Source organism: Neopsephotus bourkii, unplaced genomic scaffold, assembly GCF_033783945.1.
Source record: "Neopsephotus bourkii isolate Nb327-2 ecotype Australia unplaced genomic scaffold, CSIRO-AGI_Nbou_v1 NB_887, whole genome shotgun sequence".
NCBI classification, from domain to species: domain Eukaryota; kingdom Metazoa; phylum Chordata; class Aves; order Psittaciformes; family Psittacidae; genus Neopsephotus; species Neopsephotus bourkii.
Window position 1 is genome coordinate 2,582,544 of NW_026901381.1, and position 27,857 is coordinate 2,610,400.

A 27,857-nucleotide genomic window follows, 5' to 3' on the forward strand; every position below is an offset into this window, starting at 1 on the left:
CAGTGGGGTGCGGGGGTCTCCAAGGGGGATCGGGGTCTGTCGGGAGCTGGGGAACCCCCGGGGGCTGGAGCTCGGCCCGGGCTGGGGTTGGGTGTGCTGGGGTGGGCTGGAGGCGGGTCCCGCGGCCCGGCCGTGGGGCAGGCGGACGGGGTGCACGTTGTGTACAAACACCGGCCCAGCGCCGGCCCCGCTTAAGGTGGACTCGATGGGGGTGCCCCTGCCCGGCCCCGGGATAGGGGTCACGGGGATGTCCTCCGCGGCACCGGTGTGTGCTCCCTGCCCTGACCCCGTAACCGGGACCCCGGCCCTGCCGCGGGTGTGTGTGGGGGGGCTCACCCCGGCCCCACGGGCCACCTTAAGCGGCAGCGGGGCCGGCGAGGCCGCGCCGAGCACATGGGCACGTTAAAGCAGCCCCGGCTCGGCCTCATGATGCCGGGGCACCCTTCGCTCGTCGGTCCCGCCCGCGGGCAGGGGCAGAGCGCGGCCACCGCCGGCTCAGGAAGCCCCAGCGCCCTCCCCGCGGAGCCGCTACGCGGGGTCTCGCCCCGCTTTGGGGCGATGCTGGACCGCGCCCCGGCTGCTGCGGGGTGGGGGAGTGGCGGCCGATCTGCTGCCCCCCCGGGGGCTCCATGGGACCCCGCGGCGGGTGGCGTCTCAAGCCCCCCCCACCGATCACCGGGAGCTACCCCGTCCCTTGTCAGGGCCATCGCGCCCTGCGCTTCCCACCGAACCGGGGCGCGGCCCCTTTAAGGTGCGGGGCGGGCCGGCTCGCCGAGCTGTCGCGGGAGTTGGTGGGTGCGCTCTCGCGAGGCTGGAGGCACGCGCTGATTGGCTGCGGGGGGTTGAATGTAAGATGGCGCCCAGGGAGCTGTGAGGGGAAAAGATTCGGGGCCGAGGTGGCGGCAGTGGTGCGGCGCGACGGCGGCAGCAGGGCTGGGGTGAGGCGGGGCCGGGTCGCGGTGCACCGCGGAGCTGCCGGGCTGGGGGGCGCGCTGCGCGGCGGCGGGGCCGGGCGGGGCCTCCCGTTGGGGAGAAGGAGGCGGCGGCGGCGGTGGTTCCGGGGGCGGCGCGGGCCCGGTGGGGGGGGGGGGGGGGGGGGTTGAGGCCCCGCCCGCGGGGACGCGCGCAGCTGGGCCGTGCACGCGCGCGGCGCTTCCCCTGGTCGTTTCTCCCCTTCATTCGCCTTGCACCGGGCGCGTCCCCGCTTCTTCCCCCCCCGCCCCCCCCCCCGGTCCTCCTTGGGGCAGCCGTTTCCGCGCGCTGGCACCGGAAGGTGCGGCCTCGGCGCGGCCCTCGGCGGCCGCCGTCCCCCGCGAAGCCCCCAACATGGCGGCGGGGAGTGTGTGTGGAGGGGGGGGGGGGGTGGCGGCGCCTCCGCCTCCTCCTGTAGGCCCGGTGCCGGCCGCCCCGCCGGGGAACAAAGGCAGCGGGAGCGGCCCGGGCAGCGCTGGGGCAGAGGCTGAGCCGCGGCCGATGATCTCAGGGGCTAAATATGGAGCTTCGTCTCGGCTGGGCTGGGTGGCTCCTCGGGGCAGCGCCGGGCACACGAGCGGGGGGGACCTCTGGATCCGGTCACTGCTGCTGCTGCCTTGTTCTAAGTTCTGTGTTGCAGTAAGTCCGGTGTCACCGGCTGCGCTGCGCCGGGCACCGCAGGGTGTGAGCGCTCTGCGCCCTGTCACAGCCGTGCTCGTCCCTGGGCACGCCGGTCAGGCCGAGGGACACAATGGTTACAAATTTGGCACCTCGCAGTTCTTCAGTAGGAGCCGCTGGCTGCGTGGATGATCATACCTGTCTGTCTTGGGGGTTCTTTTATTTTGTTTTTTTTTCTCTTCATGGATTACATATTAAAAATAAAATGGCTTTAATAAAGAAAAGAGGAACTGGGGATGGAAAGAGCTTCTTTGTTCTGTCTTCTCCAGAACGTTACAAGTCTAAGAGCTCAGGACAAGAGCAGCAGAAATACATGCAACATGGTGACTGGTGAGTCCAGATTGTCCACATGCTGCAAGTTGTGTGTGTGTTTTCAGTAACCTCAGTCTTAAGTTTTATGAACTAACCGTATGTGCTCATGATCTTCAAAGAGTTTCTTGAACTTATTCCCTGGGAAAAATTGCCAGGTCTTGAATTCCCTCCCTATAGCAGAGAAAGCTTATTGCCTGGATGCTCTTTGATTTTAGACTCCAGTATTAAAAACATGCTGCTGAGATCTAGTGATGGGTGTTTGCTGTTTCTAATGTGTGTCTACAGGATAAATGGAATGCCTAAATCAGTGTGTTTTAATAACTAACAGTAAAAGTGGTGGCTGCAGCAGCAAGCTGTGTATGTTGCCCTACAAAACCTTGCTGAGTGCGCACTGGAGACTTAAAAGATGCTTTCTGCCATAAATACAGGTGGATTGGGTTTTAATGAATAAAACTACTGGGAGTACTGTTACTCTCCTGAGTCTTCATCTAGACCTGGTACCTCTGCTGCTCATGTGGCTTTGTGAAGTGCAGGTTTGGGTGCCTCAGTGCTTTTGGTTAAATAACCCCAACCAGCCTTCAGGTTGACAGGAGCAACTTGCGGAGAAGCACGCTCCAGCCTGTGATGTTACCTGCAGCATGTTTTGCTCCTTTCTGATTGCCAGAGCTGTAGACAAAACAAAAGGAAGGTCCTGCTGCTGTTGCAGAGCAGGAACAGATGCCATGTGGGGCAGTGGGGTTCTGACCCCTGCATGGGTCTGTGAGTGCTGTTGTGGCTCAAGTGAGCATCTCAGTGGTTTTTAGTCACTGGTGGCTCTCAGTGTAGTAACTTCAAGTGTAAAGGACTTTCCATGGTAAAAGAGAGATACCTTCTGACAGCTTGTGACAGAGGAGTATTTGCTGGTCAGGGAAGACTAGCCTGGTAGGCTCTTGATTTTGATGCAAAAAAAGAAGTAATTAAGATGGAGCAGCTGAGCAGGGTCTGGGATTTGTAGCTAACTATTGCTGGGTTTGTTCCACTTCCTGGTGGTTGGAAGAGATAGGTGATGCTTTGGTGGTGGACCTCTTATTTACATTTGGGCCTGCTGCTTGTGCATCTGGGTTTCTGGTGGCTTCTGGTCTCTGCTGCACAGAAGCATGATGTGCCTCTGAGCAGCTCTTGGCAGAAGGGCTCGAGTTCCAAAGTAAACGTGAAGGTTAACGGGTAGTTGCTGCTGGAAGCAGTGGCACTGCTGACCTCCCCACCCTCTTCCTAAAGGAGATGAACAGAAGGTGAAGACCTGTTCATGGGTAGGGACACCTCACATTAACCATGCCACCCAGGGCTTCGTCCAGCCTGGCCTTGAATGCTGCCAGGGATGGAGTATTCACAACCTCCCTGGGAACCCATTCCAGTGCCTCACCACCCTAATAGGAAAGAATTTCCTCCTTATATCCAATCTAAACTTCCCCTGTTTAAGTTTTAACCCGTTACCCCTTGTCCTGTCACTACAGTCCCTAATGAAGAGTCCCTCCCCAGCATCCCTTATAGGCCCTTCAGATACTGGAAGGCTGCTCTGAGGTCTCCACGCAGCCTTCTCTTCTCCAGGCTGAACAGCCCCAACTTTCTCAGCCTATCTTCATACAGGAGGTGCTCCAGTCCCTGATCATCCTCATGGCCTCCTCTGGACTTGTTCCAACAGTTCCATGTCCTTTTTATGTTGAGGGCACCAGAACTGCACACAATGCTCCAGGGGAGGTCTCACAAGAGCAGAGTAGAGGGGCAGGATCACCTCCTTTGACCTGCTGGTCACGCTCCTTTTAATGCAGCCCAGGATACGGTTGGTTTCTGGGCTGCAAGCGCACACTGAAGCCGGCTCATGTTCATTTTCTCATCGACCAGCACCCCCAAGTCCTTCTCCGCGGGGCTGCTCTGAATCTCTTCTCTGCCCAGCCTGTAGCTGTGCCTGGGATTGCTCTGACCCAGGTGTAGGACCTTGCACTTGGCATGGTTAAACTTCATGAGGTTGGCATCAGCCCACCTCACAAGCGTGTTAAGGTCCCTCTGGATGGCATTCCTTCCCTCCAGCGGATCAACCCAACCACACAGCTTGGTGTCATCGGCAAACTTGCTGAGGGCGCACTCAATCCCACTGTCCATGTCAGAGACAAAGATGTTGAACAAGACCGGTCCCAACTCTGATCCCTGAGGGACACCACTCGTTACTGGTCTCCAGCTGGACATTGAGCCATTGACCACAACTCTTCGTGTGCAGCCATTCAGCCAGTTCTTTATCCACCGAGTGGTCCATTCATCAAATTGATGTCTCTCCAATTTAGAGACGAGGATGTCGTGTGGGACAGTGTTGAACGCTCTGCACAAGTCCAGGTAGATGACATCAACTGCTCTACCCCTGTCCATCAGTTCTGTAGCCCCATCATAGAAGGCCACCAGATTGGTCAGGCAGGATTTCCCCTTGGTGAAGCCATGCTGGCTGTCACCAAGCACCTTGTTGTTTTTCATGTGCCTTAGCATGCCTTCCAGGAGAATCTGCTCCAAGATTTTGCCAGGCACAGAGGTGAGACTGACTGGTCTGTAATTCCCCAGGTCATCCATTTTCCCCTTCTTGAAGATGGGGGTTATATTTCCCTTTTCCAGTCGTCAGAAACTTCACCTGACTGCCATGATTTTTCAAATATGATGGCCAGCGCCTTAGCAACTTCACTCGCCAGCTCCTTCAGGACCCGCGGATGGATTTCATCAGGACCCATGGACTTGTGCATGTTCAGATTTTTTAGATGGTCTCAAACCAGATCCTCTCCTACAGTGGGCCCAAGGTCTTCATTCTCACAGTCCCTGCGTCTGCCTTCCAAGACTTGGGTGGTGCGGTCAGAGCCTTTGCTAGAGAAGACCGAGGCAAAGAAGTCATTCAGAACCTCAGCCTTCTCCAAATCCTGTGTAGCCAGTTCTGGTAGCTTCCAGAGGGGACCTGTGTTGTCCCTAGTCCGTTTTTTATTCGCTACGTACCTATAGAATCCCTTCCTGTTATCCTTAACATCCCTAGCCAAGTTTAATTCTAACTGGGCCTTAGTTTTCCTAACCTGGTCCCTAGCTTCCCGGACAACATCCCTGTACTCTTCCCGGGCCGCCTGTCCTTGCTTCCACTTTCTATAAGCCTCTTTTTTTCATTTGAATTTTCCTCAGCAGCTCCTTACCCATCCGAGGAGGTCTCCTGGCCCTCCTGCTGCACTTCATTGTAGGTGGGATGCAACACTCCTGAGCTTGTAGCAGGTGATCCTTGAATATCAACCGAGAGTCTTGGGCCCCCCTGTCCTCTAGGGCTATATCCCATGGAACCTTACTAAGCAGGCTCCTGAAGAGGCCAAAGTCTGCTCTTTTGAAGTCCAGGGCAGTGAGCGTGCTGCACGCTCTTCTCACTGTTCTCAGGATCTCGAATTTGACCATCTCGTGATTGCTGCATCCAAGGCTGCCCTGGAGCGTCACATTTCCAATGAGCCCTTCCCTGTTGGTGAGCAGGAGGTCAAGCATGGCACCTCTCCTTGTTGGCACCTCTATTACTTGCAGAAGGAAGTTGCCTTCCACACAATCGAGGAACCTCCTGGGCCGCACCGTTGTTCCAACGCATGTCAGGGTAGTTGAAGTCACCCATGAGAACAAGGGCCTGTGAGCATGAGGCTTTTCCTATCTGTCTATAGAGTGCTTCATCCACAGTTTCTTCTTGATCAGGTGGTCTGTAACAGATCCCCACAGTAATGTCTCCCACAGCTGTTCTCCCTTTAACCCTGACCCACAAGCTCTCTGTTGACTGCTCCCCTGTCCCCAGACAGTTCCATACTCTCCAGCCTATCCCTAACATAAAGGGCAACTCCTCTTCCCCGCCTGCCAGGCCTGTCTTTTCTAAAGAGCCTGTAACCTTCCATTCCAACGCTCCAGTCATAGGAGCCATTCCACCATGTTTCTGTGATGCCTGTTATATCATACCCCCGTAGATGAGCACACATCTCTAATTCCTTTTTTGTTCCCCATGCTATGGGTGTTTGTACAGAGGCATCTGAGCCGAGCTCCAAATGAAGCTGGCTCACTGGCTGGAGCGGCTGGAATATCTCTGTGTTGCTCCGAGCATTTATTATAGGTGCTGGCAACTGACTGGGTGAAATGTTTGCATTTGTGAAGTCAAATGTTTGCAAGCTCCAAGTAGAAAATGGGGACAAGTTAATAGCTAAAATCTCTTCCCACTTCAGAATATATAACAGAGCATCTTAGGCGCAGATGCATTTGAGTATGGCTGGTGTAGGTCCTGAGTCTCTGGGGATGCATTAACAAGGTTGTTTTCTACTGGTTTCTCCCTGGACGTGCAGTCACTCTGGGGGAGGGTTAATAATGTGTCCTGTGGAGGTGTAGGGTACTCTTGGGTGGCTTCTGGAGGAACAACTTAAGTCAGTAGTCTCACTGGCTCTATTGCAACTAAGTGAATAGTCTTACTGGCTCTACTGTATGGAACTGCCTTGAAAATGTGCCATACCAGACTCTCTGCAAGGCAGAAGAACTCTTTTTCTGTCTAGCTGTGGGCTCTATGCTGATTGTTGGATTTACAAGGTGGACACTGTGAACTGGTGCTTTCTGCTATAAATGTTGATGCATGTTTTAAGAGTATTTTCTGTAATAATGTCACACAGCAACAATTGTTGCTTAATAACTCCACAGACTACAAATAGAGCATGAGTTGCCTCATGTGTCCCCCTTACCTTTGATATTCATTCTTTCTCCTCTGAGCCTGGTCCAGTGCAGTGGCCATGAACCTTTCCATGTAAACAAAACCTGTGTGTGCTGAGGCTGCTGTCATGTAAGGGTAAAGAGTGGTCAGGATTTGCTCTGGCTCCCACTGATCCTGGTGGGAATTGGGGCTGGACTTGTGGAATACGCTTGGGTGCCACTGGGAGCCTGGAACTAATGTTTTCACACAGGCTGTTGCAGTCCTATGTTCAACCATGTATATGTCTTGGTTCCACTTGGTTAAATCATGGTAAAATGATACAAAAGGTTCTGGTTTTGCCCCTATTCTCTTTAGAACTTACAGACATAATGTACATATATGATGTTTGTCCCTTTTCCTCCTTTTTACAGCTCGATCTATTAGTACTGAATCACCTCTTCTAGTCCTAACCTTGTGTTGTTTCACATCTTTTCACAACTGTCTCAGTATCTGGTAGTGTTACAGCTCAAATCTCTTCATCTTTTATCAAGACTAATTAGTGCCTTAGAAACAACCAGTGTTTTACTCACTGCAAACTCCATTTGTGGCTTTAAACAAGATAAGTCAATGCTGTCAGAGCATACCCCAGAGCTTTCTAATGTGCTCAGGTGGAGTCAGCTTTGTTGTGGTGGTTTTTTTCTTGCTTTTTCTTACTGATCACCTGATTTCTTTTGCTTTCTCTCTTTGGTTGTCAAACACGGCATGTTTCATGTTAACTTCTCCTTATATTAAAGGACATCAAAACCTGCTGCTGCTGTTGCTTTTGTCACTTCCAGAGTTCTGTTTCCTCCATGTGTGTAGTTCCCCATTTGAGGAATCTCTTGATTCAAGCACTCTCCTTTTGCTTGCTACGTTCAGATCAATAAACTGCTCTAGTCCTAATAGCAGTGGGCTGAATGCTGCATCTGTTGCTCTTCCGTTGTGCTTCCCATTAGCTGCCTAGAATAGAACTGCATGGCCTAATAGAATGTACTGCTTGGTTCTTCCACCTCTGTGTCTGCAGAGCAGGTCCACAGCTATGGATTTCTGAGCTTCTCTCACCAATACTGCATGTTGCAAACAGACAAGATGTGAGACCCGAATTCATCTGTTGTGGGACTCGCCTGGTTTGGGGGAAGTACAACACTAGAAGATGTTACATGGCAGTGAGCTCTTTGAGTAGTACCACAGTTACACCTGGTTATGGTTCAGACGTCCCTGAGCTGCTCAGGGTTAATCTGAGCAATGTGTAGTAACACAAGATGCCTTGTAAAACTAAAGCATCTGTCTCAGGCATCTGGCTCTGCATGTTTGCCAATTTTCATACGGTTACTGGAGTCAGGAGTATCCTTGTATCAAAGGAGAGCTGCAGCTCAGACTTTCACTTTCTCTTTCCTTAAGGAACCCTGAGGACCTTGCAATATGAATAATTCTCTGGAGAACACCATTTCTTTTGAAGAATATATCCGTGTGAAGGCACGAACAATCCCCCAGCACAGGATGAAGGAGTTCCTGGACTCCCTTGCTTCCAAGGGCCCGGAAGCTCTGCAGGAGTTCCAGCAGACAGCCACCACCACCATGGTGTATCAGCAGGGCGGCAACTGCATTTATACGGACAGCACAGAGGTGGCTGGGTCTTTGCTTGAACTTGCTTGTCCTGTGACAACCAGTGTCCAGCAGCAAACTCAGCCAGAGCAGCAGATACAGGTTCAGCAACCCCAGCAAGTCCAGGTAAGCATCTTAAATCATATCTAAATGTATGTATGACTTGCTAAGGCCTGGAGCAGTGTTCAGGGCCAGCTACTGTCTAACCTGAAACCACAGGCAAGCACTTGCAAAGCAAAGCCCATTAACTTTATATAGAACAGCACTATTTCCCTTTCATTTAAGGAATTTGGTAGTAAATGTCTCTCTTGCCTGTGCTTCCATTGAGCCCTGCTGCAGGAGGAGCAGCACGCATAGCAATGTGGTGGTGTAACCTGGTGGAGACATGGTTGACAGTTCCGGCATGTACACAGCTCCCCAGTGCCCCATGCTCTCTGTGAAGCTGCTATTTATACCACCCCCCTCTGCTGGTCTTACTCTGTCTGGTTGTTTGGGGTGGCTGCGGGCTCTCAATCCTTTCTTTAATGAAATCAGGTTTTGCTTGAACATTCTAAACGTTGTAGTTCCTGAATTGGCTTGTAAGCGAGGGGAGATGCAGGGGAGCGAAGTGATGGTATTGAACCAGGGGAAGATGCCTTTCAGGAAAGGAACTCTTAAAAGATGCATGTCTGTCAAGATATATGATCCCTTTGCACAATGGAAGGAGGCTTTTCCATTATTTGTTTTATTATGTATTGCAGTAATTTTTGTTAAGTATTAAATGAGCAAATACAGCACCAGAGAGGGGAAAAAACCCAACCCTGAACATATAACTTTGGTCCTCAGACAGAGTTTGTAACTCAAAGAGTTCATAGGTGGCAGGGCATTTACTAAGGGTTTCTTATGATATGTCTCCAGACAGCTGAAATCTGACAGCTTTAATTCTGGTACACTTCAGATAGAAATCTTTCTGCTTTCTGTAGCGTGAATGTAAAGTTGTGAGCTCTCCTCTTTTGCAACAAATGGGGGTATGGAAGCACAAATGAGTAGAGATAAGGTAGTGTGAACTTGCTGCAGTGCAGCAGACCTGCACTAGCAGCTGGCTTGTATGCTTTTATCCTACAGCAAAGACAAACTTACGTCTTTCACTGGGCAGCTCATCTCCAATTACTCTCTCTATTGAGTAAATGAATGCTTAACAGGGATTTCTGTAACCTGTTGCCCCACAGTAACGTGTGTTGCAAGGATTTTGAAGGATAAAAGCCTCTACAGTCTCACAGACAGGGCTTGGATCTCTGCGTGGCTCTATTCAAACTGATCAGGAGTGGGTTTGGTTCTGCCAGAGAGCACGTTTTGGGGAAGAGGCTTCATTTTGTAGTAGAAGAACTAAAAAGGTTGGCTTCTGGATGCCTCAGCCTTGAAGATGTGGAGGGTCCCCAGACCAATTGTAAAAGTCAGAAGGTATCCGTTGTCTCCTCCCCTGCTGCTGCCTCCTTTCAAAACTACTCAAAGTTCAGGCTTGACCCTCGCAAGTCTTCTCATAACAGAGATAGGGAGGGAGATCAGGTATCATAAACTCCAGAGAAAAGCAATCTCCTGACCTTCTTGAAAAGAACTGTGGAGTTGCTGCCAGGGACCTGTTCTTGGTTTGAAACCAAGTGGCATTACCCTGCATGTGAAACATACCTGGTAGAAGTCAAGATTTCAGCAGCATTCCTAAAGAACAGTGTCTGTTCTCCCCACCTTGTTTTTGATGTGACTCTGGTTTAAATTACCCATGTCCTCATCTGTCAGCACAGCTCGGTGTTTGTGTTGCCTTCCCTGCTGCTCACTTGAGGATGTTGCAGCCCCTGAATAGAGGTGACACAACTGGTACGAGATACTGCTGCAGCTGAATTCACATGGTTTTGAGCAGCTAGCTCAGAAATGAGGGGTTTTGGTAAGGATGGAGTGGAGAGAAATCTCTTTACCCCTTTGCAAGGGTGTTTTTCTGTCTTTCAAGATCTCTTACTGAGATGTGATTTATGTTAGTCATAAGTTAGTGCTTACCTGTCTCAGGGGTGTTGCCGTGGCAGCGGTAGCAGAGCTTTGTGTCTGAACAGGGTTGAGTCTTGTGGTGACTCTGGAGGTGACAGTGCCCCCCACTAGAGCTGGGCACCAGATCCAGCTGAAATACTTACTTGTGTTTTATTGTGAGCAATTTTGGTCACCCACTGAAGCCAGACTTATGTCATTCCTGGTACTTGACTTGATAATCTCTTTATTTCTTGCTAATCCAGTTGCAAATGAGTGGAAGACCCTTTGAATGGCTGTTTATATCTGGCAATGTGACAGCGGGGCTGAAGGTGACTAATAATATGACCAGGCAGGTGACCTTAACGGGTGAAGTGCTGATGACAACTGTACCATCATAAAGATAGACAGTGCTCAAATTTCATCCTGATGTTACTTGCTATGAACAACCAAAGACACTGTATGACTGTTGACTACTTTTATTTATCCTGGCAAAATACATTTCCTGTTGGAAGAAGTTGCTCCCTTAGGGTTTTCCTGCTTAAAAGGTTCAGCAGGCTGTTGCCGAATGTTTATTTTAAAGGCTGAGTGGATGCAACTCCTGGGTTATAGACACTGTGCTGCAGTGCAAGTGTCCTGGAGTTCCTTCTGTACCCAGTATTGCAGTGGTGCTGTTTTAAGGAGTTCAGTATGTCAAGCTGTCATTCCCTGTGCTGCATCAGGGGGTGGCTGGCAAGGGCTGTATTTTGTTCCAGTCAAGTAAGAGTTTTGTCAGCTCTGCCTTTGGTGAGAATGTTGTTGGTTGGGCTTGTGCATTGAGGCCTTGGAATTGATGGTGCCAGTGAAGTGTTAGCACTGACTTGCTTACTGAACAGAGTTTTCCTGCAGAGGTCAGTGAACCTTTTGTGCCTCTTCCTCTTCTGCAAGAGAACAATTGAAAGAATAGCAGAGGAAACTGAAAAAATATCAGAGGACAAAGTATCTTTGCTTAGGACACATACGGTGTGTGTGGGAAGATCCTCAGTTTCAGCTATTTATTAACTCAAGAGTGTGGCGGTAGGTGGCAAGAGCTCCTCAAACAGGGCTTGAGGAGAAGGTACTACAGGTGAACACGATCACAGAACTACATAGGGGATGGTTAAATGCTGGTGTAAAATGCCTTGCAGTTAATGCTTAGACCTTTAATTGCTTAATTCCTTATGTGTTTACTGTTCAGATGCTTCAGTCCTCCCCCAGCCTATTCTGTGACTGCAGACCATTGTTAATGACATAAAGCAGGAAAGATGCACTTAAGTAGCTCAGGAGAAAATCTTATCTCTGGCTCTGAACAGAACACATATTCCCTTTGCTTCTGATGGGTGCACTTCCTCTACCTCAGTGTTGGTTTTGAAGTTTAGCCTGGAGATACAGCTCCTATTTGCTTACCTTTGCAAAGCATCCTGATATGGTATTAGAGTAGCACATAGTATTAATCAGCATTTGCTAGGGCTGAGCATGCCGCTTCAAAGAGTGGTTGTAGTCAAGAGTGGTGTTTTCAAGGTAGCACCTTCTTGTCTGTGGAAGCAGGTTCCTTTTTGAGAAGCAAGCTGGTTTGTTTTCCCCGCCTCATGTGGTTTAACTGCCTTAAACCTAAATCCTACCCCAGTGTAAAGCTTGACAACATAATCTTGATATTGTAACTGTTCAAACACATGCAAGGCCTAATTTGGCCTGTGGAATTTTCTCTTTGATGTTGATGAATGAGCAGAGGAAAAACCTGGAGTGAGAATCTGTTTGGCAGTTGTTCTGAAAAGTTGACTTGTACACTCCCCATAGGCCTTGTTTACTTAGATAGCAAAGGACTTCCTGTAAAGTAGTTGAATAACAAGTTCCAACATTTCCTGCTACTTCAGTGATCAGTCTTTTCACCTCTTCTATACTCAGATCTGGTTTGTACTTGCACTTGTGCTTTCTGGCATAACATTAGGAGGAGCTCTTTATTGCAGTGCTAGTTTTTAATGCTGGAGTCGCTTTAGCTTAGGACTGTTGTTGAGGGAAGTGTATGTGAAGCTTTCTTTCCTTAAATTTGCCTAAAAATAATGAGGAGATAGCTCTTTTCCAGCTCTCCCTTTTTTGTCCAAGTGTTTGGTTGCTGTCACCTTGCTCCAGGGTGGAAGTTTGAGGTTACTTTTTGGGGGACATTGAATTTGCCACCTGCCTCCCCCCTCCCCCCTTACATCTTGTAGGTTTGGAGCCTTTTTGGGATTCCCTTTAGATGACACTTAAGCCATAAGATGCAGTCTTGTGTCTGGGTATTTGGCTGGCTTGGCTAGTGGGCAAGAGTAGACCTAAGTTTGAAATAGTTGTCTGGAATGTGTAGTGTGGGCACCTCAGCAGGTCAGTCCTGCTCTGAAGGTTTGCTCTTGGTCTATCCTGCTACTTCTAGTATGCGTGTAGCTTCAGAACCTAAAATATGTTTGTGAGAAGAGACATCTAAGAGCCTGTCAGGCGCTCTGGGGCAAGGTAGATCTCAGACAATCCGTGCCTGTAAGAGTTGGGGTGTGTGTGTGCTCATTTGGAGTTAGGGTTTGAGAAATGGTAGGTAATCCAGTCAGTCCACAGCTGAGAGTTTCTTTGCTTGGGGATTATTTCACCTTGTTTCAGAAGTGCAGTTCTGCAGCCTCATTCCTTCTTGGGCAGAGAATGCACACAGGGCAGACATGCTCTGAATCCTACTTGAGAGTTTGTCAGTCACTGTGTCAACCATGAGGAAACAAAGCTTTTGGAAGACAGGCTTTGGCTGTTCTCATGCTCACGGAGTACCTTTCTTTTTACATGTGCTCAGTTCTAGCCACAGTATCGTTTGGAGCTTAATGTGACAGAAGATTTCTGTCAAAGGAATCCTAAAAGTTCTGCCCTCCCTATTACGGTGTAGGTCTGGCTTCCAACACTTCTGATTCTCCAGTCAGCTGGTACTTGGTCCAGCTTGTAGCTGGTTTATGGTAAAAGGCATTTATTTCTCTGTATGAAGTTGCCTTGCTGGGAAGTGGTTCTTCTTGTGCTGTTAGATCCAAAATTCTGGCAATAAGCAGTTTTTCAGTACTGGTAACTTGGCAAGTTCCTTTCTTTCACCATTATAACACAGGAATTTCCAGCATAATGAGTTCTCACTTTAATCTTCAGCATAAGATGAAGATTTAAAGTTCTCCCTGCTGGTCTTTGCCTGTAAATTTAAAGCATTCTTCTTTGTACAGTCTGTTGTTTAGTGCAATTCTTTGTCCTTTTTTTCCTCAGATAGCAAGTTAAACAATGAGGTCAGTGGAAGAAGCTCTGGGTTGAACTTTGTAAATCAGAAATGATTGCAGCACTCATGGGTACAACCTACTTGAAAATAGGGAGGGATCTACTGCAAGATGTGGTTGTTAAAAATGGATATGTAATTCACGAGGGATGGGTAATGTGTGGTAGGTAGAGCTCTAGTGTTCTTTTAAATAGGAGCAGTTTCTAGTCAGAAGCACACACCTGAGATGTGCAGCAAAGGTAGCTTCCAGGCTTGCTGGAGTCTGACTTCTTTCTGTTTTTTGAGTCTGGACTCATTCTTTGGCTGTTAACAATAGCACTTTTAAGGAGTTCTCAGTCAACCTGTGCAGATTCTGAAAACTCACTGCAGAAGTACAGGCTACATGACATGTGTGTCTCTTTCTGTGACATGATTTTGAATCCTGGCAGATAAAGCAAACATTTCTTGGGTGAAACTGAAGACATCAGTGCAATAATGAATTTAGTTTGGCTAGTGTTAGGCCTTTGTCTTGCAGGTCATTCTTTGAACAAGAACTTTAAATTAATCACTAATATAGTATTTAGTATTAATTTAAGTCAGATATTTTGGAGAATACTTGCCTTTGCGTTGTAACTGGAACTGCCTTCCCCTGGACTCTTCACTGGGGCCTGTACTTGGGCCTGTTTGTCCAAGGCAGTGCTCATGCTGGGGGGCAGTATGATAAGAGTATCAAATAGAACTGCAGCAGCATCCTGTAGGTGAGTCCATCTTTTTCTGTTAACTGCCTGATCAAATCACTCACTGATGCAGCTTTTAAAGCTGTCATGCTGACTCAAGCTCATATGTTTCTTGTTACCTTGCAGGGAATTATTATAGCAAATCCACGTCATCTGGATTGCAGTATGCAGCATATAGCTTCCAGCAAGAACCTGTAAAATTCCCTGTTCTTCCTGGAAAGAAAATTAGTTTTTAACAGGAGGTGACTTATAAAAACTGGTCTGCAAGTGGTGCGTTTTGCTACACTACTTTATTTCCTCTTAATGGGCTGCAGATGAATCCTTAATGTTTCTTAAGGTGATGTTGGGAGGTGAGATTTCATGTGTCTGTGCAGTGCAGACCTGTGTGTTGATTGTTCCTGGCATTGTCAGGTTGGCTGCTGTGGTGTCTGTGCAAATGCTGTGTTAGCTTTCCTCACTCCAGAAAGTGAGGTAGAAAAGGGTGAGAGAACATGAGTAGGAAGGCATAGTTTTGGAACTAGATAGATCTGTTTTGGCTTCAAACTTCTATGGCTCTCATAGGTGCCACTAATAAAGCGCTGCATCTCCCTGTTGGGTTTGAAAGGAGAGGTTGAGTAATTAATTTCCTCCCTTAAGACAGAGTGTTAAGGAAGCCTGGAGAAGTAGAGGATCATGGGAACCTGGGATATTGCTTCTAGGACAGGGGAAATGCAAGATAGGGGCTCTGTAAATGAGGGGAACAGAGTGGGGAAGTGTCTGGATGAGGAGAGCAGAGCTGACTTGGTGCCCTGGCAGTGGAGATGCCACTTGGGCTGGGTTCAAGGCCTGGGATGTGAAGCTGTGGGCTCACTCTTGGCTCCTAGCTTTCAGTCTGCTCCTGGGCTCCTGCTAGATAGTGTGACAGACCATGGGCAGATGAGCACTGATGCAAGAGGGTGCGATTTATTTTTTAGTTTTCCCCTAGAATAAAAAGAACTGTGTTTGGCTTCAAGTCTTAAAATAATTTATCTGTGTTATTCAGCATTGTGTAAGTGCATGAGCTAGAAAATACAACTGAGTAATTTGGACAATAAATGGAATAAGTAAATAATGAAAATCAAATTGGTTTTAATTATCACTGCCGAGGAAATACTTGTGACATTTAAAACCCAAATGCTGTAGTGTCGCTCCTCAGTGTATGACAGACTCAGGTTGAGCTTGCAGCTTCCTCTGTTGACACCTCCTTGGGTGGCATTACTGTTGGAGAGTGCTTCCAAAATGGTATTTCTGTCCTTTATCTGGAAAGGGCCAAGTGCTGGTTTCAACTTACCCATATTTCTTACTGCCTGTCCCTGCCAAGTGCTCCAACTGGGGCTGAAGGCAGTAAAACCATCTTTAGAGCACAGTGAACATGAGGCAAGCTCTTGCATTTTGTAGCAAGATAAACTTGTAATGTGCATGACCTTAACGTCTTGCTATTGCAGAGCCTGTGCTGAAATAACATTTTAGCAATGCAAATGGTGCTGAAGACTCTTTTGGCTCCCAAGGATGCAATCTGTTGGCTTGAGCCCACAGAGCTGTGAGAATGGAGATGCAGCTCACGCGCTCTTCTGTCTGTGCTGAGAAGGGTGATCATGTGCAGTGCTGAGCAAACGCATCATCTACCATGTCTCTGTTAGCAACCAGGCACTTCCAGAGCAACTTGGTCCTATTTTCCTGAAGTCTTTACCGATGTATTAATATATAGAATCATAAAACTGAGCATAAAAGACCTGGAGAATAGACCTCCAGTGGTAGATCATCTCTGTTGGTGCCCCTGCTGTTGAATTACTGATGTCTAACTGCTGAATTGGTGGTGTTGCAGGTTCAGGTCCAGGTCCAGCAGTCACCACAGCAGGTCTCCGCCCAGCAGCTCTCTCCACAGCTAACTGTCCATCAGGCTTCAGAACAGCCAATACAGGTCCAAGTGCAGATCCAAGGCCAGGCGCAGCAGCAGGCATCCCAGACAATACAGAATCAGTCTCTTCAGAGCCCCAGCCCATCTCAGCTGCAGGCAGCTCAAATCCAAGTGCAGCATGTGCAGACTGCCCAGCAGATCCAGGCTGCGGAGATACAGGAGGAACACATACAACACCAGCAGATCCAGGCCCAGCTCGTGGCAGGACAGGCCATTACTGGTGGCCAGCAGATACAGATCCAAACAGTTGGGGCACTGTCACCTCCACCTTCCCAGCAGGGCTCTCCACGAGAGGGAGAGCGGAGGATCAGCACTGCCAGTGTCCTTCAGCCCGTGAAGAAGCGTAAGGTGGATATGCCTATCACTGTATCATATGCTATTTCAGGGCAGCCAGTTGCCACAGTGCTGGCCATTCCTCAGGGCCAGCAGCAAAGCTACGTCTCTTTAAGGCCAGACTTGTTAACAGTGGACAGTGCCCACCTGTACAGTGCCACTGGGACCATTACTAGCCCCACTGGAGAGACTTGGACCATCCCTGTTTACTCTGCTCAGCCACGTGGTGACCTTCAGCAGCAAAACATAACCCACATTGCCATCCCTCAGGAGGCCTACAACGCTGTCCATGTCAGCGGCTCGCCAACGACACTGGCTACCGTGAAGCTGGAAGATGACAAGGACAAGATGGTGGGAAGTACTTCTGTAGTGAAGAACTCTCATGAGGAGGTGGTGCAGACTCTTGCTAATTCGCTCTTTCCAGCGCAGTTTATGAATGGCAACATCCACATTCCAGTGGCAGTACAGGCTGTGGCAGGGACGTACCAGAACACAGCACAAACAGTGCACATATGGGACCCGCAGCAGCAACAGCAGCAGCCCACACCCCAGGAGCAGGGGCAGCAGCAGCAACAGCTACAAGTCACTTGCTCGGTAAGTTCAAATTGCTTCTCACTCTGTCTGTGATTAACAACTTGCAAATGTTGGAGAGAGGGAGGGTGGCAGCAGACAGCTGATAGGGAAGCAAAAATGCATCTGTCCCAGTATCCTGTTGTAGGTCATTTGACTCCTCATAGGTGTCAGACTGTGATGTGTTGGTACATAATTATAGGATTCGAAACTTCCTCAAAGTACAGCCTTGCTCTTTGTGGTGTAAAGTAATAGAGACATGCTCGATGCTGGCTGCTTCATAGCAGGTATTCCAAGGTCCTGGGCTGTCCTGGGGGTTGCAGTGGCCAGGCAGAGATGGTTGCAGTGCAGCAAGGTGTGCAAATACATTACCCACCTTCTTATCAGTTGCTTTGTGTTACACAGCACGTGGGTTCACAGCAGATCTCTGCCAGGGTGAAGTGTCGAAATCTCCGTAGTTGTGAGCCAACCTCATGGATCAGGTGTATCTGTAACACCATGTCCTGCTTCTGGGAAATGCCTGGTGTGCAAGAGAGCTGTAAGGAGCAGTGGCAAGCAAGCATCTCCTCATGGTGCTTGGCAGATGTGGCCAGATTTGTTGCTTTTCTTTTAAAGGCTTTGTTACTAACTTTAAGCTATAGATTATTTTGAATTGGCTTTTAAAACTTGAACAACTGGGGCTATTAGTGGACTTTTATATGTGCAAATGGATGTCATTGATCTTTTATTACCAGAAAGTGAAAAGTGATTGACCTGTCAGAGCCTGTTTTTGCTGAACAGAATGAGGGCAAAAATACCCAAGCTTGCTAGCATAAATGTTGTTATAAATTCCTTCTGGTTTATAAATAACACTGTTGGCTTTATAAAGTGTATATGCCCTCTGCTTCACCAGTAAGCACTGAGACAAGGAGGATTACCTTCTGTAGTTGTGTCTGGTTGTTTCCAAGTTGATTGTGGGCTATAGCCCACCAAGATCTGCACTGAAAACAGTTCCCTGCATCTCTAGGTAACTTTCAGGTCCTGGATGCCCTCTTTTATAAAGCTCTACTTTAAGCTGAGCTTATGGTTCTTGTAATACAGGGGGGCTTGTTTGGTTGAGATTTTCTTGTTTTGTCATGTTCAGATAATCTTCCCTAGCTCATCCTTTCCCTGTATTGGTACTTCAGAGGTCACTTCATCACCTTCAGCTGCTTGAACAAACTACGTTGATAAAGCTTTTTGCCTTTCTGCTAAACAGGACTTTTAGGCTTATTTTAGGGTCTTTTAAGAGTATAAACCATGTTTTTGGGATACTTCCTGAGGTATTAGCCCCATAATTTCTTTAATGGCTAATTGGAAATAATCTTTTAACACTGTATTGTGTATTAAGTTGCAGTTGTTTTGCTTTAATTGTGAGAAACGTAAGTCTGTTAAGAAGCAACTGCCAGCTCAGTGAATTAAGTGCAAGCCGTGTGACTCCCTCACTCTGCACAGGGTGTCTGTGGGTCAGGGTAGAAGATCACCACATAGGTTGGGCTGGTGGAGGTGGCTGGCTCTGGGAAGCTTCCTGCCCTATGGAGATCAATGGGGCAGAGCTCTGGAGGACATGGAGTCTCCGTCCTAGCTCCTGCAGAGCCAGAGTGTCAGTTCACCCCTGGACTCCTGTCCTCTCCAAGGCAGAGGCTTGCTTGATGACTTCAACTTTGTCAGAATCTGCCTTGATAAAAGCTGGGCTCTTCCAGTCACAGCCTCCCTCTGCTGCTGGTGCTGCAGGGGTGAGAAGCAAAGAGCTGTTAAGAGCTAATGGAAAAGAATTGACCAGAGGCAGTCAGAATGCTCCAGTCTGAGCTGGAGCTTTGTCTCTGTGGCTGGGTTTCATTATACTAAATAAGGTACAGGCATTACTACAGTCTTTAGGCCATTTTCATTATGGTCTCTGGTGCTGTCAGAGCAACTCTCACTGATGATTGACACTTGGCAGTATCAAAGGAAAAGTTACTTCATTATAACAAAGCTTCTTGGGGTGGCTCTTAAGAAGGACAAATCAAAACTGCTCTGATGCGAGGACTGCCATCTCTAACATTCTTAGGGTGCCACTGAGAATTTGACTAAGGGCTGTAAAGCTTCAGGTTGACGTTTGTGACTGAGGTATCTGTGAGTCTTACTGTGGCATGGGCTGGAGAAGTTGCAGTAGAGAATCCAGGGTGAGTGCAGCTGGAGGGCTCACTGCTCCTTCTGGATAGCTGCCATTATAATCTTTGTGGCTTTATGGCTATAAAATCAGTTTCAGTTTGAGGTAGTAATTCCTGGTGACTTAAGGTCCTGCTGTGAAGTAAACTTCCAAAGGGGCTGGAGACTATAGGAAATCATAAAGTAGCTCTTCACAGAATAGTAGTGAGCTCTTATTAGCAGTACTGGGGAGCTGGAGAGCATTTGCAGTGCAGCTGAAGGGCTGTTTTGATGCTGTTCTAGTTTATCAATTAATTTCTAAGAGGTATAAAGTAACCTTTTAAGTTCCTGATAAGAACAAAGTGTCTGTTATGTACTGGGTAATGAAGAGAGCCTGCCCTCGATGGGCAGGGGTGGGAGGGATGCTACTGCCAGTGTACAATGTGCCATTGTACCCAGAACGTTGCTCAGGGCAATCCAGACTTAGAGCAGCAGTGGCTGGTAGAGCTGGTGGCATCTCACTGTTCCTCCTTGCCAGGGGGCTGGTGATCTCTGTAGGTGCTGTGTCTGTGAGGGGCCTGGGGTTCCTCTTGGTTGAGTGGGATAATGGACTTTAGTGGTGGGTCAGTGATGAGTTAGCTGAAGCCAAGAAAAATGCATTGGAACAAACTGGGCTTCAGAATCAATAGTGATCTGATTCAGTGTTTGAGGGGAGACCACAGGTCTGCTGTTGAGAGGACTTTAACTCTAGAAAGATCCTTGCCTTTGAATGTACTGGCTTCCTACTTAGTGGTATTGTGGCTGTTGGGTCTTCTGTGATGTTCTGCAGGACTCTATCAAGCTGCAACTGGTGTGGATTTGCTAAATCCCTTAAAACTAAGAGTTCTTGGAGAGATAAATGCTCTTTTGTGAGCGGCAGTTCAGGTTGGACAGCAAAAGTTGTGCTCCTTGGGTTAGAGGAGTGTTGCAAAAGGCTGATATCCCAGGGTTAGAGGTATTGCAGTGTTACTTTGATATGCAGAAGTTCCACAACCCCAAAGTGTGTCTCAAACTGAACTGTTTTCTTTCACAGGCTCAAACTGTTCAGGTTGCTGAAGTTGAACCCCAACCCCAGCCACAGACTTCACCTGAGCTTCTACTTCCAAACTCTCTGAAGCCAGAAGAAGGGCTTGAAGTGTGGAAAAGCTGGGCACAGACCAAGAATGCAGAGCTGGAAAAAGAAGCGCAAAATAGGCTAGCACCTATTGGAAGTATGTGTCATGGCAACACCGCCTGTCTTCCCTTTCAAGTTGGGATTAGGAGTGACTAAAACATTGGCCATTTACTGCCCTAGAGCACACCTTTGTTTTTAAATGCAGACTTTGATTTACTCTGCAGTCCCGCTCCACTGCCACAGGACATGCTTCAGGGGAGGTGTTAGCTCTGTGCAGAGCCAGCTCCAGCACCCAGGGTGGGAGCAGTAGCAAAGGGTGCTGTGACTGTGAGACGTGGAGGACCAAAATGGCTGTGAGTGGCAGCCAGGCTGGTAGAGCAGTCACAGAGCTGCTGTTTCCCTGTTGCTGCAGGGCAGCGTTTCATTGTGGACATGGTGAAAGAAGGCAATAATCATGCAGTTGGCAGGACAGAGTCTTCCTGTCGGATTCTTGCTTGGTTTATCTTTTAGTAGATCTGACAGCCTACAATCCTGATTTGCTTTAGTTTTGTTTATCACACTGGGAGAATGAGGTAATACTGAGCCTGCTACATAGAATGGCAAAGCAGAGATCTGGGAAACTGTTCCTGAAAGGTTGGGGCAATAATATGGCTTTATGGCTTAACTTATATGGCTTTGGTTTGGTTTTCCAGGGCGCCAGCTGCTGAGGTTCCAGGAGGATCTCATCTCCTCAGCTGTGGCTGAGCTCAATTATGGGCTATGCTTAATGACACGAGAAGCTCGAAATGGTGATGGTGAACCCTATGATCCAGATGTACTCTACTACATCTTCCTGTGCATTCAGAAGGTAGGGGGAGGACAGGTCTCTGTGCAGCAGAGCCATGCATCTTGTCAGCATGTGGAGGGAGGGTTCTCTGTTACAGAAATGGAGGCCCTGGCTTCACAACAGTTTGTAAGACAAAGTCTCTGCTTAAAAACAAACAAACAAAACCCCAACCAGATGAAATGTGGTCAGTGCACAGCAATGCTCTCCTTTCATGAGCTAAATTTGTGAAGAATCGTTAATAACTGAGTTCAGGATTGTGGTGAGAATGATAAATTTTAGGTATTTTGGCAGGGGAGGAGGGTTGGATGATGCTTGAGGCAGTTATCAATGTCAAAACTTGATCTAGTTGAAGCTTTAACAGGCAAGAACTTAGCTTTGTGTGGTGTGGGAAGTCTAAGCTGGTAATATTAATGTGCTTTCTGAAAAGCTGCAAGGTGGATCTAAACTCTGATAGGAGAATTAAGCATTGTCTCCCTCCTTAACCTGCAACATTAGCATCCAAAGGACAGTCATGTGAAATAACCTGAAGTGAAAGGTGAAGTCTCACCAGTTTGACTTTCGAAGATGGTTTTTCCTTTCTCTTGTGGCATTCTCATGACAGTAATTGAGATTACCTGCCCTGCACTGGCCTTGGTGCAAGGGTCCTCCTTCTAAGTAGAATGTTTCCAGTGCCATGCTATAAAATGCTTGACTAACCAGTGCTGGGCTTTTAGGCTAAGGTCTGGTGTAGGAATTACTTGCTCTGACTGTGCTGGACTGTGTTGTGACTCTGTTTCAGTATCTCTTTGAAAATGGCCGAGTAGATGACATCTTTTCAGATCTCTACTACATTCGGTTCACTGAATGGCTGCATGAAGTTCTGAAGGATGTCCAGCCCCGTGTGTCCCCTCTTGGTAAGAACTTCTGTTCAAGAATTTTAAGCCTTTCTGGAGTTTGGGATGCTTCAACTGGACGGCAGCAGAAACTCTTTTGAAGTGCTTCATGACCCTGGGACAGCTCTGCTTGTCAGAGAGAAAAACCCTATGTCTGCAGGGACTGCTGAGTTACTGCATGAGTCAGGCTCTAGCCCTGTCAAGGGCTATTTGTCTATCACTTCTTACCCATCACAAGGCAGGTTCTTGGGAGTTTGTATTATCATGAGCATAGCTTACTTGGAAGCCAGCTGATCCTTGATCTGAATCAAGCTTTCTCCTCTGAAGTGCTTACACATCTTGTTTCTGATATGTATTGTAACTCGGGGAGATAATGCAACACTGTCCTGTTGCCATGTAGCCAGATGGATATGGTCTGCAGGGCCAACTAAGTGTCAGAGAAAAAAACTGTGTGTGATTAGAGTCTTGAATGCTGCAGTGAAATGCAGCTCAGCCCTGGGCTGAGAAAATGATCGCAGCAGGGGCGAGGGGATCACTTCCAGAAGAGAGAGATTTTGACAGAGTTATTATGTGTGAGAACTAGGTTAAGAACTGCATTTTCAGAGCAGGAAACCTGGTTGCTCCTCCTTTTGTTCCCTTTGATCTGGTGCAACATCAGTGAAGAAGCTACTGCTTGTGTTGAGCATGGTAGCTGATGTTACAGGCTCAATGGCTCAGTAGCACCGCGAGTTTGGGAATCCTTTTGTTTTCAGTCTGGCTCTTTGATCTGTGTTTTGTCATTCCCGAGCGCCAGAGTTCATCGTGCTGTCTGTTTCCCTGTTTATCTGTGTATTTGGAGTATAGTATTTCTCTTTTACACGAAGGATAAAAAAATCTGAGAATCAAAGGATTACTCATGTGTCCAAAATACATCGCTTGGCACTGTGTGCTGACTAAAGCTGTGTGCAGGGCCAAGAGCTGGTTTGTTACACTGGCTTGCCTGCTCTCACATATTATTGGATTAGGAGCATCTGCATTGGAGTCGAGCCATTAATTAAAAGCTGTTTAAGTGCATGTTTATTCCTCCCTGGGCTGGTATGCATGGGCGTGCTGCAGAAGCATACCCTCCACAAGTAGCAGTTGATGTATGTATTTAAGTGGTTCCTAATCATTCCTGCTGTTTAAAGTTATTTGCACAGTAGTGACCCTTTACACCAGTGAGGATCTCCCCCTCCTCCTCCTCCTTCCCTTCAGATTTAAATGTTCTCCAGTGGTTACAAGCTACAAATCGCTGCTGTGACTGTTTCCTGGCATGATGCTGACTTCTGGTTATTGCAGGTTATGTCCTCTCCAGTCATGTAACAGAAGAGATGCTGTGGGAGTGTAAGCAGCTGGGAGCTCACTCCCCTTCCACCTTGCTCACTACACTGATGTTTTTTAATACAAAGTAAGTACTTGGGTCTTTGGGGATTTTGGGGAATAAACTTCAGACACCTTGGCAGGGTTGGTAGGAAATTACTGCACCAGGTTAGGGCAGAATCGTGGATTCCAAGGGGTTGCACACACAGTCCTGCAGCCTCATCAGGCAAAGATGCAGAGCAACAAGGAAAGGAGCTGCTATGGGGAAACTGAACTTCTGTTTGTTGCTTTGCTGCTGGAACAGTCTTTAAGTCTGTGTTGGTTTAAGCTTCAGCTGAGCTAAGATGACTGCTTTGGTGTTGTCCTGCATCCTTTACTTGCCTCTGAATGTCCTGTGTTCTCTTCTTGCTACTCAGATACTTCCTGTTGAAAACAGTAGACCAGCACATGAAGCTGGCCTTCTCCAAGGTGTTGAGGCAGACAAAGAAGAACCCTTCTAATCCCAAGGATAAAAGCACGAGTATCCGCTATCTGAAGGCTCCTGGCATACACCAGACAGGACAGAAAGGTAGTGTCTGCAAGTGTTTTGGGTGAACTGTTTACTTACTGGGCTTGAAGGAGGTGGATGAACCATGAGAACCCAAGGCTCTGCCAACTACTCTCAGCCCAGCAGCATGTATTCTGTGTGAGAGAGTGCAGTACCTTCTCATAATGAGCCTGGGGACATAACCTTAACGTGGGGTGTATACAGGACTCATCAAGAGCTAAGGATAACTTTGTTACTTTTATTTTTTATGGACAAAGGGTCTATTGGGTGTAAGTGCTTATGAACAGAGGGAGAAACTTCTTTGGGAGGGCTTCCCTTACCTTGACTCATGTGAACCCAGATAAAATCCATATGTAAGTACCATCTATCCTCTTCAAAGCACCGGCTCGGGGTTTAGTTGGGGCACTGCAGCCTCGGCAGCGAGATGTCTCTCATTTTGGGCTGTGCAGAGGAGAAATGGAACGAAGGATGTGACTGGGTTGTGATCTTCAGTAGCACTGGCATAAGGCAAACTCTCCATATAATGCTTTGAGCATTTAGAACCAGGTGCTTCTGCCCTGGCACGGTCTCTTTTACGGTGACAGGTTGCTGCCTGGCACTGCTTAGTGTGCTGTACTTACATAGTGTCTGACACACTTCTGGGGGGGCTGGTTTGTAGTTACAGATGACATGTATGCAGAGCAGACTGAGAATCCAGAGAACCCCCTGAGGTGTCCCATAAAGCTGTATGACTTCTACCTCTTCAAATGGTGAGAGCTCTTGTTCGTGTCTATCACTGCTTTGCCTTCTGTGACTGTTAAGCTGCATCTTGTGGCTGGCCTAGTTTTCAGGGCTGTGTTTTCTATCTGGCACAGTTTCTGTATTTGCATAAATTTACCTAAAATGGGGAGGGGTGTTGGTGTGAGAGGGTGGGATTTACTCTGACTGCACCTAAGCTGAACTTCTGTGGTATTTAAAGGAGACAAATCCTCATTTCTGAACTGGCTGCTCTTAATCTCATACTCCAGAGGTTTGCTGTGTTGCCATGAGCTCACTGTTCTGCCTGGGACTTGTGGGCATCCACTACTTGAGATGAGATTAGAGTCCTATTTAAATTGGCTTCTGAGCAAAATTGAGGACAACTTATTGGAGGGAGCCTCAAAGGACTCTATTCTAAATTATGACTGATAATGAATGTAATGTTCCTCTGCACAGATGGGTCTGCAGCTAGCTTGGCTGTGCAAATACCTCATCCTTGCTTTACTCTGAAAGACCTGCAAAGCTCTGTGTGTGTTAGACTTAACCAGTCTGAAATACAAATCACTTTCTTATTTCTGTGGCTTTTTAACCTTGACTTGGCCTAAAAGCTTTGGGACCACTGTTGTCTGTAGATGTAACTCCTAGATGTAATGTCTCATGAGCCAGAAGTTCACTGTGAGGGTTTGTAGAGCTGGGGTGAGGACTGTGGTGGTCTCTCCCTCCCAGGACGTCCTGTTAGCCTGGTTATTTCTGATCTTCCTCACACAGCCCCCAGAGTGTGAAAGGCCGGAATGACACGTTTTACTTGACACCGGAGCCAGTGGTGGCCCCCAACAGCCCGATCTGGTATTCCATCCAGCCCATCAGCAGAGAGCAGATGGAGCAGATGCTCACCCGGATCCTGGTGATACGAGAGATTCAGGAAGCTATTGCCGTGGCTAATGCCAGCACCATGCACTAAGGCATCCTTCTTGGCTCAGAAGGGGTGGGGAGGGTGATGGGGGAGGGACAAGCAAAGAGAAATTGTACAGACTTTTACACTAAAGGAGATGCCTAAGTTTTTGGTTTTTTATTGGTGTAGTTATGAAGCCCTTTTAGGCTTCTTCTCTTTAAAAAGAATCTAAAGGAAAAAAAAACAACCTACCCATTGTGTATCCTTACCCAACCTACCAAACTGTTGGAACCATTGGAGGCTGCATATCCCTGGGAGCTATGGAAAGCTGCTGGTTGACTCTGGGTTGTTGTGTTTTTTTATGATGTAGAAAACATGAACCCACATGATTGGCCTGGCTGGCTGGGGCCTCTGTCTCCTTGGAGCACGTGCAGCCTAGAGGGCACAGAATGCTGGATGGACCTGCTCAGCCAGTGGAGGAGAGGCAGGCATCTTCTTTTCTTGTGCTTGGACGTTAATTTGCTGTTATCTTGGAAGGAAGAGGAGAGAGTGAACTGCAGTTGTGATTTATACAAAAACAAAAGCAAATCAACGATTTCTATTCAGACCTTTAAGTGACATTTTTAGATGTTAAAAGTACAAACTTTACCACACTTTTGTTTTGGGTTTTTTTTTTTTTGGCCTAACGTTGAGGCCTTAGACCTCGAGGCTCCTGTGCCTGATGGAATTCTTGTAACATACACTTGTGTATCATATAAAGATACCACCCTGTTTCTCTTATGTATTCTTACTCTAGTTGTTTATTAAGAATGACGAGCACGTCTTTTCAACATGCCATTGAACAATGTGTCTTTATTTGGGGAAGAGTGAGCTGTGAGGGTGGGGGGGTCATTATATAAAGGTCAGTATGCAAACTGGTTGTTTTCATCCCTCTTTGTGCTTTCCAGCTCGACTCCGCTGGACTTTTCACCTAAATTAGGAAGGTAGAAGGTGATTAAACTCCTGCTGAAGGACCTGAATGTCTGCTTGCTGATGGAAGCTCAGTGTCAGGCTAGGAACATGGGGTCTGTGAGACCAGCTCAGACTGTCCTAATGTTCTGTGGCCAGCCTGTGAGGCTTCACCCTTAGGCAAATCCCCTTCTCCTCACCTTCACAAATGCATCACACCAACAGCATGATGGAGGGGTGTTGGACGGAAAAAGCCTTCCAGGAGCAGCACTTGGCCTACTCCTGCCATATAAGAGCTTTGTCACAGTTTTAAACACAGCTGTGTAGCTTCTGGCATCATCCATGACCATAACCCCCAGCCCTTTAGCCTTGCCTTGCTGCATCTTAAATGGTTGCTGTATTTTATACCATTAACAAATAGTCTGCTCTTTTGAAGCTGGCAGGTAGCCAACCATGCTTGAAATGGGAGAGCACTCCAGGCTTGTCGTTTGTGCCACCAGCTTCTCGGATGTGGAGAGATGATTCTGCTTCTTGAGCTTGTCTTCCCTGCTTCTCCATCTCATGTCCTTTCCCTGGTCCAAAATATATAGATGCATATTTAAATATATATTACAGTAAAAGGACTTAAACTTGTGTACAGGCAAGCAGTTTTTCTGAAGCTTGTGTTGGCCAGCACCTGTATTGAGAAAGAAGGTCTGTCCTCTGTCAGTGTAAATGTTGAGAGTAGCCACAGTGTTCCCTGTCTTTGTGCTCTTGAGCAGTGTTGAGGTGTGCAGACGGAGAGACTTGAGCCTCTGAAGCTTCATATTGACACTGGTGCTCACGAGGAAGCAGCTGTGCTTGAGCTGGTTGGCAGTTTGCTCCCTGAGTAGGGCTCTGTGCTCAAGTAGGTGCAGAGAGGTGAAGTGGCAGTGCTCTGTTGTTCACGAATGCTTGCACTCTGAAGTAGGCTCTTAGCTCAGTGTCTGCTCCTTGTTATGCCAGGGGGAAAACAGTCTGGGGTTGGTGCCCAGATCCCAGTGGATGAGTTGGGAAGGTGGTGCTTGGCTGGTGTGTAGTGCTGGGAACTCGACTCAGCTCAGTTCAGCCACTGGGAGCCAGCGGTTGCCCCTGTTAGGGTGGCTGTTGAGGCTGCTAAAGCTGCTTCAGCTGTCAGAAGCCTCTAATCCCTTTGCTGTATCTTAGTGACTGCAATGTCCATCCCTGGCCCTAGTTAAGTATTTAAGGACATGGTTAGGGGCAAGTTCCAAGCAGCTGAGTGTGCTTGTT

At 47.9% G+C, this 27,857-nt stretch overlaps 1 protein-coding gene across 2 annotated transcripts; it reads left to right on the plus strand.

The window, feature by feature from the left end:
- The first annotated feature begins 787 nt into the window (after nucleotides 1-787).
- QRICH1 (glutamine rich 1) lies at nucleotides 788-26,472 on the plus strand. Of its 2 annotated transcripts, XM_061357251.1 has the most exons (12): nucleotides 795-938; nucleotides 1,920-1,980; nucleotides 8,096-8,425; nucleotides 16,131-17,150; nucleotides 20,347-20,524; nucleotides 21,120-21,274; nucleotides 22,032-22,146; nucleotides 23,443-23,551; nucleotides 23,880-24,031; nucleotides 24,669-24,759; nucleotides 25,517-25,715; nucleotides 26,016-26,472. In XM_061357251.1, exons 3-11 carry the CDS (start codon nucleotides 8,117-8,119, stop codon nucleotides 25,707-25,709), a joined length of 2,322 nt encoding a protein of 773 aa, XP_061213235.1. In that variant the 5' UTR covers nucleotides 795-938; nucleotides 1,920-1,980; nucleotides 8,096-8,116; the 3' UTR covers nucleotides 25,710-25,715; nucleotides 26,016-26,472. The 2 variants fall into 2 exon arrangements, with proteins under 2 accessions (XP_061213236.1, XP_061213235.1); XM_061357252.1 differs by lacking the exon at nucleotides 1,920-1,980 and having other exon boundaries at nucleotides 788-938.
- The last annotated feature ends 1,385 nt before the right edge of the window (nucleotides 26,473-27,857 follow it).